The 15,034-nt window shown below is 43.1% G+C and overlaps 1 protein-coding gene across 1 annotated transcript; it reads right to left on the reverse strand.

Annotated features, from left to right (window-relative positions):
• Nucleotides 1-10,728: 10,728 nt before the first annotated feature.
• On the reverse strand, nt 10,729-11,898 carry LOC141629668 (uncharacterized). Its single transcript, XM_074442639.1, has 2 exons — nt 11,537-11,898; nt 10,729-10,837 (listed from the first exon to the last, which is right to left on the reverse strand). Exons 1-2 carry the CDS (start codon nt 11,896-11,898, stop codon nt 10,729-10,731), a joined length of 471 nt encoding a protein of 156 aa, XP_074298740.1.
• Nucleotides 11,899-15,034: the final 3,136 nt, after the last annotated feature.

Below are 15,034 nucleotides of genomic sequence, written 5' to 3' on the forward strand. Positions count from 1 at the left end.
ACGAATTTTGTGCCTGGCCGGGTTGTTGCTGATGCTGCTCAGCGTAAGTGTGCTAAGTATGAGGATTTGTGCGCGGTAGCGGGTTATGGTTTCCTTCCATTCTCTTTCTCATCACTTGGGAAGTTGGGTTCAGATGCTGTTGCCTTGCTCAAGCGGATCAAGAAATTCTCGGTATCTCAAGATGCGGGGACTCGGGTGGCCGCTTATATTTTTACTAGACTTAGCTTTGCTGTTGCTAAGGGTGTGGGAGCCCAGCTTGTTTCTCGGCTACCCACCAATTTCATGTAAACTTTTTTTTTTCATTTAATGAAAGCCGCGCACATCCTTCTATAAAAAAAAAAACAATAATAATAATAATAATAAAGGGTAAATTGATAACTTATACCTAGGTATAATGTCATTTTTCAGATCTTGTACCTAAGATAATTTTTTTTCCAAAACTTATACCTACCATCCCAATTTCTTACAAACTTATTACCAAGTTGCATTTTCGGCAAAAAAAATGACAAAGTGACCGTTTTGCCCTTACTTTTTAATCCTTCTTAAACTCATTTAGTAGTATTCCCCATAATTCAAAACCAACCACCATTTATCCGACCACTTTAACCCATCAACATTAACGACCACCACCCTGACAACCATCTTTACCGACAACCTCCTCGTCACCCCGTCACAGGCGACCTCCTTTTTGTCTCTCGCCGTCAGTTCAGAATAGATCCCCATTTGCGGTTTTCCGTCACATCCACATCCAGCCGCCTCCGACAACTACTGAACAATACCTAACTCCCCTGAACCTCTGCTCACGACCTCAACCAATCAATTACTATAACAATCCGACCCACCACGGTCGTAACACAACCCAATAAGATGGGATATGTACCTTTGGGCCCATTACTTGTCCTCACTTAAGCCCAAAAGCACAAGGCCTTGTTACTAAGTGGTGGGTGGAATCCCTTATAAACATATCACAACCTCCTCAATTCCCCGATGTGGGACAACCTCACTCTTAATAACTTGGGGTGTTACAATCTCCCCCACTTAAAGAACACAACGTCCTCGTTGTGCCTCCAACTTGACCGCAGCCAAGCCCAGAATCCCCCCCTCCCGCTAAGTGTGTGACCCGGCTACTCTCGACCACGGGCTCACCACACGGTCGCAGGGTCGCTCTGATACCATTTATAACAATCCGACCCACCACGGTCGTAACACAACCCAATAAGATGGGATATGTACCTTTGGGCCCATTACTTGTCCTCACTTAAGCCCAAAAGCACAAGGACTTGTTACTAAGTGGTGGGTGGAATCCCTTATAAACATATCACAACCTCCTCAATTCCCCGATGTGGGACAACCTTACTCTTAATAACTTGGGGTGTTACAATTACCATAGTAAAACGCAGCCACACCAGATCATATGCATCCTCACCAACGCCCTTTTACGATCGCCATCAACACAGTCGAGGCTTGTGGTGGTGGGTTTGTGAAAGGCGGGTCAATTCTGGTGGTGGGTGAGCAGTGTTGGGGCACGTTGGTGGCGGTGCTAGGTAGTATTAGTGCGTGTTGGACGGTGTTGATGGTGGTGTTGGTGTTAGATAGAGACGGTTTTCGGCGGCAGTGGCGGTGTTAGATGGTGGCGGTATCGGGCGGTGATTGTGTTGTTATTAGATGGTAGGGGAATGTGGTACTGGGTAGTGATGGCGCCGGTGTAGGGGGGTGAATTGGTGATGGCACTGGGAGATGATGGTGTTGGTGTTCGGGGAATTGGGGGGGGAGGGGGGGGGGGTTAAAGATTGAAAATTTGAAACATTTAGTTAGTAGGTGTAGTTGATTAGGGGTAAAATTGACAAACAACACCATATTTTGTCATTAAAATTTGATTGTAACCGGATTCTGGTCTTTCTTTTTGCCGGAGGTGAAATTTGGTATCAAGTATAAAGGAAAATAAGAAGCTAGGTATAAGTTTTGAAGAAAAATTATCTTAGGTATAAAATTTAAAAATTGGTGTTATATTAGGTATAAAATATCAATTTAGCCTTATAATTATACTAGTCTTGCTACACGAGCACGGCCCAACTCCCTTTCCCGACTTATCCATTATTTTATTGTATTATTCCGTCTCACAACATAATTTCTTTAATTATAAATATCATTTTAAAAATACAAAATACTCAAGTATTATTTGCAAAACCCATTTCCACCACCGACTGACCATTGACCACGTCACTAAATTACAAGGTATTACAGGTAAGTTTCCTCCTGCTTGGAACAACACTCTGTAGATACCCAGTATCTGCACCTTCCAAAAAACACCCGATGATGAGCGGACTATATGAAAAATGATTTAATGCATTACTCGGATATGATTTTTTTTTTAAGTGGCTTTCTAACTTCATTTGCATTAAAACAACACTATTTAGAGTTAAAACCGTCTTCGAACCGACTCAAAAACCAGCAATACGAGTCAATCTGAGTCAACCCGAGTCAAACCAAGTCTCGAATGTCAAAAATAATGCCATGAATGGCTTTATCACTTCATTTGCATTGAAATGACAGTAATTAGAGTCAAAACCGACACCTGGCCAAAAACCGACTCAACACTTGTCAAACCCGAGTCAAGCACACAAAATACCAACCCTAAATAACACCCAAGAGCAAGCTCACACGGCTAACAGATCACATAAAACCACAAATCACAACCAACAAAACATTGGTTAGATCAAATGGACAATCCAAATTTTCGAAAAAGGATAGAACACCCCATTGAGGCACTAGGTGGCTCATGTATCTTTAGGCTTCCTCCTTAACCTCCAAGCAAGCTCAACCGACCTACCACCCTACATTTATCTATAAATACCCACCATCACACTCCATAATCCTCACGTGAGAGTCCGCCCTTCTTTTCTCCCTTAAAATTCTAGATACGACTTCTCGAGTCAACAACCGACACGTATTTTCGGCCTACCGATTGAAAAAACGAGCCTTACACATTGTTTGGTACCGTCATCGTGCATTAAATCACTTGGCTTACCACTTCGACCAACTATACCATTACTAAAGCAAAGCAACACTCCATACTTTACAAAAACGGTTTTAAATCGAGTTTTCCGACTCACGAGTTTTTACTCTTTGTCGATTTTTTGTCAAGCAACCTAGCATGTAAATATGAGGGTGTAATTAATCCTCTTCTTTCATGTTCTTTTTATCTATTTTTATGACTTTAACATGATAAAACATGCATAACATGATCCAAAATACGGATTGATCAAGCCAAAACCGAGTTTTGACCTAAGGCAGAAGCTCCTAGTCACAACTAGGTACCTCGCGCCTCTTATGGAACCCCAGGCCAGAACTCAAATGTGTTTGAGTTCATCTTTCCTCTATTTCACTTCGTATTTGCAATCGGTTTTTACTATTTTAAATATTTCAAATCATTTTTATAATGAGCATTTTTAACCATGAATTTCATTCACCCTTGGTTCCTTATACCATGACGGTTTAATCCGTGACTCGGTGATAATATTTGGTTAATTACATTTTTAAAGGGTATTTTAAAACTCTCTCATTCATTTGTTTACATTTGCAAAAATCATATTAGTCATACATGAATAGTCATCCTTGGTTCCACATACCATGCCGGTTTAACCCGAGTACGATGATAAACTTTGACTAATTTCAAAGCAATGAACTTAATACAATTAATTCATATCAAGCATTTTTACACCTTTCATTTACAAAACTATCAATGTCAAGGTTACAAAACCGAAACCGACATCGAATATTATCGAGACAATGATAATTATTCCGAGTCTAGTTCTTCATATTAGCACAAAAGAGGTCTTAACGACCTTTTCAACAAAAGTGGGTTTTAACACCCTTTTACAAACAATTTCACTAACACTTTGAATAACCAGGAGACACCCCGTTGGGTCGTCACCTAACTCGCGCCTAAACAGGCTCTGTAAATTCCATATTTTAAACCTGGGCAGACTCCTATGCATCACCAATAGGCTCGCACCTCAATGGCTGCCTGGCACTACTCCTGTAATATTTCCAGCGCTCGTCCAGAAAGATCATGACCTCGGTTAACCCGAATATACGACGGATCAGATTGACGAGTTCGCATTTTACACTTTGCATTCTAAAACACGCTTTTATGACAAATGGATCATGTTAAGCACCATAAACCTAACTTGGTAAATTGATGTTTAACTTCCGTCTTGTATGCAAATTAACATTAAATCCAACTCGAAATCAATTACTTGATACTTGGATAAACAACCGACATAGAAAATCTCACATTTTAGGTTTAAACTTGTAGATGCGCATTCATGCATTTAACCTGTCCTATCACTTTTGCACTTAACCAACCAAGATCGATCAGTAGAGGCCGCTACCACGGGCGGGGTTGGGTGTTTGATTAAAGGGCTTCCCAATAGTACCCTCACCTCTTACTCAGAAACTTTGGATAGTGGACGACCTTATCCAGGGCGAACGAGAGTCATTCTAGCGATAGGATGCTAAAGAGGGACGATTCCTTATCTTTAGTGCCTATGTGAAGCACTGCTTTTTGCCTTGATTGATCGAGGTATAAAGTGGATTCGAACGGTTTCAAGGCATCCCATAATTGCTTGGTGGCGACTCTAAACATCTCTAGCATCGTTTCATGACCTTCACCGAGATGAAACATACCGATCTAAAGCGATCTGGTCGAAAGCATTTTTACGTCACCGAGCGTGGCTTTCCGACTGCTGCATGTCCACAGATTAGCTTGGCGTGCAGGTGACCCATGTACTCACACTCAAGTTGTTCTTATTCCAAAGGTTGACCTACCTAGGTCTTTGTAATGTCATCTACAGAGCTGCCTCAAAATGTATGCTCTAAGGCTAAAAAAGTTAATGGACTATATTATTGGCCAAAATCAAAATGCCTTTATTCCTCGACGTTTAATTAGTGATTGGAGTTTTTTTGGCCATGAAATTCTGACATACATTAATCAACGCAAAAGGGGTACCCGTTGTTATGGCGATATTAAGCTCGATATGAACAAAGCTTTTGATAGAGTAACCTGGCCATTCTTGTTCAAAGTTCTGAAGTGTTTTGGATTCCCGAAGGTATTTATAAAGCTTATCAAAGCCTGTGTCAAAATTGTTTCGTTGCAAGTTCTTATTAATGGCACTCCCTCCGCTCGTATCTTTCCTTAATATGGGTTGCGACAGGGTGACCCAATTTCGCCATATCTGTTTATCCTCTGTATGTAAATTCTATCTCTTATGATTACCAAAGCTGAAACAAATGGTCTTATTGAGGGTATCAAGCTCTCACGGCAGAGCCCAGCTATTTCTCATCTTTTATATGCTGATGACTCGCTCTTCTGCCTCTGTTTTACATCTGCCAGTTGTGAATCTCTGAGAAGCATTTTGAATAACTTCAGCTCTATTTCGGGCCAAATGATTAATCATAAAAAATTTTATATCAAGTTTTGTCCCAATACTTCATCCGACTTTAAGGAGCATTTTCTTGATATCTTACAAGTGCAACCAAAACATAACTTCGGTCTATATCTTGGCATCCCAATTGATTTAGGAAGAACGAAAACGTCTGCTTTTCAGTTTCTGTTAGACAAGATTTCAACTAAGATATTATCCTGGGGGCTTTCTAATTTTTCAAAAGCTTCTAAGTTGATTCTTATTAATTCCATTCTCTTGCTACCCGTTGCTTATGTCGCCTATGTTCTTCCAATCCCCCAGCAAATCACATTAAAAATCAATTAACTGATTGGCATTTTCTGGTGGAATAAAGCTCATAATAAACATGCCCAAAATTGGTTGTCATTTGAACAGTTGCAGCTTCCTAAGTCGGATGGTGGTCTTTGATTAAAAAATGCAAGAATTGCTAGTCAAGCTCTTTTGACGAAAAACTTTTGGCGATGTTACCAGCACCCGTCTTTACTTATTTTCAAAGTTCTTCGCTCGAAATACCATAAAGATTTTCCAATCCCAGGCAACATCTTAAAATATTTAGCAGCGTCGTTTGCCTGGAAAGGAGTTGTCAAGACAACTTTTTACCCCGTGATGGACTTGCGTGGAAATTTGGAATTGGAAGATCGATTGACCTTAAGAATGTCACTGGGTAATAAACCAACTTTTAAATCGCTGATACCGCCTCCAACAATCATTTTTGATCATATTTTCCTAGATTTGACTCACTGGAATAATAAGATAATTTTCCAAGTCTTTAGAAAAACATCAGCAAACAATATTTGTTCCTTAAAGATTCCTCATCAACCTACGGATGATTATATTTATTGGAAATTTACGAAAGATGGATTGTACTCGACATGATCTGGTTACTCGTTCCTTCCGGGAAAAAAATCTACTCGCAGCTTCTTCTACTTTGCATAAATGTTATGATTTTCAGTGGAATTTGATCTGGAAACTCCCATGTCAGCCTCATATCAAGATTTTTCTTTGGAAAATCGCTGATCAAATTTTACCAACAGCTGACGCACTACTAAGAAGGGGCCTGACTGTTAACCCTTCTTGTTGTTTTTCTCATCTGGCTTTTGAAAGTATAGCACACCTTTTCTATGACTGCGATGTAATCAAACACGTTTGGTTTCTTAGCTATCTTGGAATTCGAACTGATTAGGTAACCAACTTACCCTTTCTTCCATGGTTTCAAAACTTCTTGAGATATTTAACCCGAACGGACTCAGATATCGCTGGCACAAGATTGCAATTTTCTCTCCTCCTTTTTGCTATTTGGAAGCAGAGAAAAATTGTAATCTTTCGTAATTGCCCTGTGAATCCCATTGCCATTTTACGAGAGTTGGATATGCTTTTCAAACGACATGATTTTATATCCCGCTTTACTGGGAATGAGCACGCTCCTTCTAAACAAGCTGATTCCAGCCCCCATCTCTCTTTACTACAGCCATTTCAGCATTGCTTTAGAATTGATGTGGTTTTCAACAAACCGATTCGGACTTGCTCCTTTTGAATCCGCTGCAACAACCAAATCACTCATGAAGTTCTTCGTTGTTTCTGCTATTCTCATCTTCAAGCTACCACTATCGCTTTACTAGAAGCTATGACTCATGCCTCCTCTTGTAGGCTGCAGAATGTGGTGTTCAAAATCAGCAACACACTGCTTTTCCAGTTGCTTACCAAAAGTGACGGGTCTAAAGTCCGTATAGCTGTTTTAGTAGTATTAATCGTATCAAGTTTTTGCTTACTAGTAATCAAAGCTGGTATGTTACTGGTTTTCTGTAATTCGTTTTTGATATATATATAATGCTAGTACACATTTGTCAAAAAAAAGACAACAAAACAACTCTTACTACGCTACTTGTTCACTCGCGAATGGTTTTAAAATACACGGAGTCAGGATTTTGGAAGCCAATGGACAAATTCCTCAGTTCGATTGCATCTCTCGTAGACTCCTTTGTCCTTATACAAATGAACTTGGGGAAGTGATATTATTATTGAGAATAGAATTAAGGACTAACTAGTACAGTATAAATAAAGACTAAGCAATCAATCAATCAATATCTATATTTACATTCAATCCGTCCGTCTCATTGTAGACGTACACTATCCGTCTAAAAGTGTAGACGGATAGTGACCCTCTCACAAAATGCAAGTGGGAGGGTAAGTGGGGGTATCCATTTCCCACCCACTTGCACTATCCACTATCATTTTATGAGAGGGACACTATCCGTCTACATCTTTAGACGGATAGTGTCCGTCTAGAGTGAGAATTTGTTTATTACATTATTCTGTTGTTTACATAGTGTTTTGGTAAATTTCTACCAATTTAGGGTTAAAGTGGTCTTAGCGTTAGGTCTGTATTATGATTTGATCGATTTTTGTATGTTAACCTGTATGTGCAACGTAAATAAAGAACACAAGCGATTTTGGTGATGCGGAAAACCCGATGTGGGAAACAACCGCGGGGGGAGACGGAATCCCACCAATATTTTCACTATAATTCGGGAGGAAATACAGTTCGTACGTTTGCTATGAATGCTAGGGTGTAGTTCTCGTATTTTCTGATGATCCCTCTTCTTTGCATTGAGGCTCTTTATATAGGAGAGCTCGATGAGCTAGGGTTTCTTGCTTTTCCTCCAAGTTATTCCTAATTTGACACCGAGTAGGACTTTCCTTCTTTGGATATGGTAAGAGGTTGGACTCTCACATGCTTCTTTCGCGCAGATCAAAGCCCACGTCCTACACTATTGTTCTGATTCTGTCACCCTGGCTTCCTGACGCCCTGCGTCCCTCAACGCTCCCAGATCTGCTGCCCCAGACCAGCCCATATCCAGATTTTGGGCCTAACAGTTTGCTCCCAATTTTCCGCGAAAGTGCATCCCTAATTATTTGAGCGGGAAATTGCAATGTATCGTTGAGTGACTTCTCGCATACTCCATTTCAATTATAATTTTTCAAAACCCCAACTACCCTCTCTTATTTAATCTCACCCGTCCGCCTTCTTCTCTCTCATCATCATTTCACTTTCTCAAAATCTTCAAATTTCCGTCTCCCCAAATCCCTTTTCTTCAACGTCCTTTCACTGCCAGCGCCGCCTGCTTCCGTCTTCTCAAGTACTTTTGCTTCTCTCTCCTTGTTTATCATGGCAAAGACCCGTTTAACGTCATCCTCCTCCACCACCATCGACCTCGAAAACGACGACTTCCCTTCACAGGGAGTTCTCAAAAGACCGCATTCCGGTGATTCCCACCTAACCCAAGAGGATATCCCTAGGATCAAATCCCTGCTTGGATTGGGTGATGATGTGGTGATCCTCATCCCCAAACCTGGTTAGAAAGCAGACGCCTTTCGTACGGGGTGGATCTGCTTATACACTTACCTCTTCGCCCTTGGCCTTAGATTCCCTTTTCCCTTGATGATTCAAGAGTTCATTCGTCTGAACTCCCTACCCATGGCCCAAATTTCCCCCTATGCATGGAGAATCCTCTTGTCCACCGTTGCTCTGAACAACAGCCTGGGCGCTGAAATTGGATTATCAGATCTGGCCCATAGGTTTGAGTGTCGGTCATTGGGGCATGGCCAATATACTTTCAGGGCTGTGGAGAAGACTGAAAACTTCCTCCAGTCGGCTGCTAAAGGGAAGGACGACGAGTGGTATGAGGATTTTTTCTATGTCAAGCTTGATTCTCTCCCCATCCACGCTGATTACTTGTTCGAGCACCGGATTTTCGCTAAGAGTAAGTATATTTTGCATGTCCATTCTTGATTGCTCTTGTCACTCACTGTTCTTACTCTTTGATCTGATGCAGAACTCAAGAACCCTGAGAAATTCGAGGACGAGGATACTTCTGTTGCCAAGCTCTTTTCCATCCCTGAAGACCGTAGACTGTTTCCCTTTCTGCTCTCTGGCTTAACCGACTCCGCTACTGAAGAAACCATGTCTTCTGGTAAACACCCTTCAATTTTTAAGAACCTCTTAACCCATTGGTTTTTTATTCTGATCCCTTGCGTTCTTGTGACCCTGCAGGAAGTGTTAGACCGTCTGCCTCTGAGATCCTGATGCGCCATGCCAGGAAAAGAACTGTCGATTCCTCTAACTCCCATGCCTCCTTAAGAAGGAGATCCTCCTCTAGGCCTGCTTTAGAGCCTATCGAGGTGACCCCAATATCGCGTGCGCCTGGGTCCCCTATCCATGCTGACGAGCTGCTGCTGCGCCTTCCTGCTAACTTTGGGGATGCTGATCAGGCCAACTACTGGCCTGCGCTGGAAAGGTTCCTGACTCCGGCTTGCTCTAGGGCATTTGACTCGACTGCCCCCCAGGAGATGACTGACCTGGCTGCTGAACACTGCTTCCTTATGAGTCTTCATTCACTGTCTCCTTTCTTTCTCTGCCCCTATGCTTTCCTGATTCTCGGTCTTCTTTATTGCAGGCTCTTCAATCATCTCTCTATCTTCACAAGATGCTGTCGAGACCCAAGGTTGAGTGCCTGGCTTCCGTGGGTAAGAATAAGGAGCTCACAGCTACCTACGCCAAACTGAGGGAACAGCTCCATGTGGCTCTAAAAGAGAAGGAGGCAGCTAAAGATCAGTTGGCGAGGATGTAAGAAGCTAACTGTGTTCTGACTTCTGGGCTGACAAAGGCGGAGGCCCGTGCTGAGGAGATGGCTGAGCTAGCAAAAAATGTGGGAGCCTACACTGCTTTCGAGGGGCGGATTGATTGCATCTGTGCTTATACCGAGGGGAGGCACACATCCTGGAATCTGGAGGAGGAGCTGGCCGAGTTTGCCCGCGCATTTCCCAATGGCATGGACCTGAGCGCCCTGTTTCCTTCTGAAGCTGAAGCTGCCAGCCCGGAGCCTGATGTTACAGCCATGGATGTCTCTGGAGCCATCTCTGGGACTGTGGAGGAGATCCTGGCGGGGGAGACTGGTGATGGTGCCATTGCGACTCCTGAGGCTGTTCAGGCATCTGCAGAAGAGAAGTAGACAGAGCATGGGGAGCAGAGTAATGGTCAAGATGCAGTTGTCGAGAGGACTGACCTCTCTTAAATTTTAATTCAAATTATCTGGGGACTTGGCCCTGTGTGGCGCAAGTTTGTAAAAAAACTCTTTTTTTTTTGTTTCGGCTTGTTTTGTGCCTGCTGGTATGCAAGTTTTAAACTTCTGATGGCGCCTGCTAAGGGTAGCAGGTGCCTTAACTTAAAGTAGTTCTAAGCCTAGGTTTTTAGGCCCTGCTTTTGTTATACTTGCGTTTTTGTCATTGATTTCTGGAGTTTTGATTCCACATAGGTATACCTAGGATGCTGACCTGGCTCCAGGTGCACAGCTCCTGTTCCTGGTGACAGTCTTCTGATAAGATATTTTACCCATGACGTAAAATACCTTATCACTAGGGTTAGCTGATTAGAGCGTACCTTCATTAAATGTTTCTGACTAACAAGGAATGTTGCGTTCCTTGTAGTTCCAGACGTTTGAAATCCGTGCGTGCACCTTTTGATCTACGACATAGCTATGGGATTACTGAGTTAACATTAAGGTATGGGTGGTCTTAGTATGCCGTACCCTGCGCGCTACCTCGGCGTATGCTCTCGATGTGGCTTGACTTAAGATAAACGTCTTCGTAGCCTCACATGGCAGGGGATGGACCCTTAAAGTGTCCCTCATCTGACAAGTAACCAACATTAGTATCAAAGCCTTTCTTCGTAGAAGCATTATAAAGTCCAAAGTAGTGAAAATTACCTGGTGCTATCTCATGGTGTTCCAGGGCAACACCTGGATCCAGGAAGCCACATCCTGAACTACTTGGTTTAAAAACGACTCCATTTGACTTAAAGAAAAACTAAGGAAGATAAAAGAAAAAAAGCTCTTGGAAACACACTAACACCTAAAGCATATACTAACCCCCAACCCTTTTTTTTTTTTTTGCTTCACGGACTTTTGAAAGGTCCTTTGTACACTAAAGTTTTGGCACTTTGTCAGACAAAGTACCGTTTCAAGTGACGGATGTTCCAGGGTTTATCCAGGATTTGACCATGCATGGTCATCAACCTGTATGCCCCAGTCTTGATAACGCTTTCGACCTGATACGGCCCTTCCCATTTGTAGGCAAACTTGCCTGCCTTGTGGTTCTTGGTATTTTCGAATACCCTTCTTAGTACGAGGTCCCCTACTTCAAGGGTCCTGATTTTGACATTCTTGTTATATGTCCTTGCTACGGACTGTTTATACGATGCCATACGTATGTAGGCGCTTTCTCGCAGCTCATCAACTGTATCCAGGCTCCTGGCCATTTCGATCTTATTTTGCTCTGCCGTCTGACAGCCGTATCTGTGCGTGGGTACCAGAACTTCTGAGGGTATCACTGCCTCTGCTCCGTATACAAGGCTAAATGGAGTTTGGCCTGTTGCCATTTTTGGTGTTGTTCTGTCTGACCAGAGTACCAATGGTAGTTTATCTGCCCATTTTCCCCCCCAACTCTTCCAGCCGTTTTCTGAGGTTCTCCACAATGATTTTGTTGCTAGACTCAGCTTGGCCGTTGGTTTGTGGATACCTGGGGGCTGATTTTCTTAGCGTTATGTTCCATCGTGCACAGAAGCCCTCAGTGTTATCTAATATGAACTCGGACCCATTATCGCATATGATTTTAGATGGTATCCCAAACCTGCTTATGATGTTGCGCTTGATGAAAGAGATCACATGCTGTTCTTTTACCTCTGTCATTGCCTCTGCTTCAATCCACTTTGAGAAGTAATCAGTCATAACTAGAATATATACTCTGTTTCCTGGAGCCCTGGGCAGCTTACCCACTATGTCCATGCCCCACATCATGAATGGCCATGGAGAGATAATCGGATGCATTGGTTCTGCTGGCTGGTGGATTGCTGGAGCCGCCTTTTGACATGACTCACAGCGTTTGGCATGATTTACAACGTCTGTGCGCATGGTGGGCTAGAAATACCCCTGTCTCAAGATTTTGTTTGACAGACTTCGCCCTCCAGCGTGGTTCCCGCATTCTCCGCCGTACACATCTTGTAGTACCGTTTCTGCTTCCTCTTTGCTTAAGCACTTGAGGCATGGTCCTACCAATGACTTTCTGAAGAGAATATTATCAATCATGATATACCTGGAAGCTTTTATTCTGAAACTTTGTGCTTCCTTTCAGTCTTCAGGGAGTATTCCATCCCTTAGCCAATTCAGGTATGGAACCCTCCAATCTGCATCCTGCTGTCCTACTGTGGAGACCAGAGTCCTGGCTCCCTGTTATCGCCAGCATTCCCTCTTCTGCCTCCCCACGGGTGGCAGGGCAGAAGTCAGAGATGAAATCTGCTAGGGCTTGGGATTTTATTGCCGTTCTGGGTTCGAATTGGAAGTCATAGCCACTAAGATGTACTGACCATTTAGTCATTCTACCCGAAAGTTCCGGTTTTCTCATAATAGTTTTTAGCGGGTAATTGGTTATTACATGGATGGTGCGAGATTCAAAGTACGGCAGCAGTTTATAGGAAGCAGTAACCAAAGCCAATGCTAGTTTTTCGAAGGAAGTGTACCTGGTCTCCGCAGGAAGCAGAGACTTGCTAATGTAATATACGGGAAGCTGCACTCCTTCCTGTTCTTTGACCAAGACCGCGCTTACAGTTGCTTCCGTGACTGACAGGTACAAGAATAGTGGCTCCCCCTGCTCTGGTTTTGCGAGTAGTGGTGGTGTGCTTAGGTAGCTTTTGAGTTATGCGAATGCTTTTTCATGTTCCTCAGTCCATTCGAATTTCTGACTCTTCCTCAATATATCATAGAACAGCTTGCACCTATCCGAGGCCCTTGATATGAACCTATTTAGGGCCGCCACCTTCCCTGCCAGCCTTTGCACGTCCTTTGGCTTCTGGGGCGATTCCAGCTGGAGTATTGCTCTTATCTGTTCTTTGCTTGCTTCAATTCCCCTCTAGGTCACCATATACCCTAAGAATTTTTCTGAAGATACCCCAAACGAGCACTTGGACGGATTAAGTTTCATTTTAAACTCTCTTAACGTCTGGAAGGTGTCTGCCAAGTGCTCCATGTGCATTTCTGCTTTTTTGGACTTCACTACCTTGTCGTCTATGTATACTTCCATGGTCTTTCCTATTTGTTGCTTGAACATTTTATTTACCAACCGTTGATAAGTGGACCCTGCGTTCTTTAGGCCAAAGGGCATGACCTTGTAACAATATATGCCTCTTTCCGACATGAATGCTGTTTTCTCTTGATCTTGTGGATGCATCTTGATCTGGTTATAACCACTCCAGGCATCGAGGAAAGTGAGTATCTCGTGTCCCGCAGTAGCGTCCACCATTGCATCGATATGTGGCAGTGGAAAGGGGTCCTTGGGATAAGCTTTGTTTAAATATGTGAAGTCTACGCACACCCTCCATTTGCCGTTCTTCTTGGGCACAACTACCACATTAGAAAGCCATTCAGGGTAGCTAACTTCCCTAATTTTATCTGCTGCCAAGAGACTGTCTACTTCTTTATTAATGACCTCATTTCGTTCCGCCGCAAATTTTCTTCTCTTCTGCTGTACCGGGGTGCAGCTTGGGTTCACGCTTAGCTTATGTGAAATAACGGATGGTTCTATGCCTATCATATCATTGTGGGACCAAGCGAAGCAGTCCATGTTAGTTTTCAGAAATTGAATCAGCCGGTTGCGCAGCTCTTCACTGCAAGTTGCTCCAATCAACACTGTCCTATCCGGGTGTTCCTCGTCCAGGTGTATCTGGTCCAGTTCCTCTGAGGGAGGCTCCTTGTATCCTGTCGAGGTGTCCCGGTCCTGTAATTGCTATGAGGGGAGCTTGGTTGTAGCTTTGAGGGCTTGAGCGTAGCAGTTTCTGGATTCCTCTCGATCTCCTTTTAGTGTGACCGTACCTCATGGCGTTGGGAACTTGAGACATTGGTGATATGTTGAGGGCACCGCCTTCATCTGATACAGCCATGGTCTTCCTATTATCACATTGTAGGTGGTTGGACCCTCAATGACTAGGTATCTCACTAGTTTATTAACTCCTTCAATATATGTTGGGATAGTTATCTCACCCACTGAATGTGCAGTTTCACCACTGAATCCTACCAGGGGCATAGATTTCTTTATCAGGTTCTCTTTATCAAAACCCATGGTTTTGAGGGTTTCGAGCATGATGAGATTCACAGAGCTTCCTGTATCTACTAATGCTTTTCGTACGGTGCAATTGCCAATGGATAACGTTATAGTTAGGGCATCGTCATGTTGCTCTGCACCGCTTTCTATGTCTGTCTCGTCGAAAGTTACCGGGGGTAAATTACTCTGGCTTACCCTGTATGAAGTTTCTGGATGATCCCCTTTACTTCCGGTGGCTTTCCTCTTAGCGGCGGAATATGTCAAACCTGATAGCTCGAATCCGCCTGTTATCACGTTAATAATTTTCGTGCATATGGGTGGAGCAGAAGGAAGCACTTGATTTGCTGCTTCCCTCCTGTCCTGCTTGCCCCCACGTGATAGCAGGTGGTCCAAGTTTCCCTTGCGTACCTGGAACTTTACTT

This window comes from Silene latifolia, chromosome Y (assembly GCF_048544455.1).
Source record: "Silene latifolia isolate original U9 population chromosome Y, ASM4854445v1, whole genome shotgun sequence".
Taxonomy (NCBI): Eukaryota; Viridiplantae; Streptophyta; class Magnoliopsida; order Caryophyllales; family Caryophyllaceae; genus Silene; species Silene latifolia.

Coding starts and splice junctions, on each gene's coding strand:
- LOC141629668 (XM_074442639.1), bottom strand. CDS start 11,898: ATGGCAACAGGCCAAACTCCATTTAGCCTTGTATACGGAGCAGAGGCA. Junction 10,838..11,536: donor ATCAAGACTGGGGCATACAG/GTTGATGACCAT, acceptor ATATCTTATCAG/AAGACTGTCACCAGGAACAG.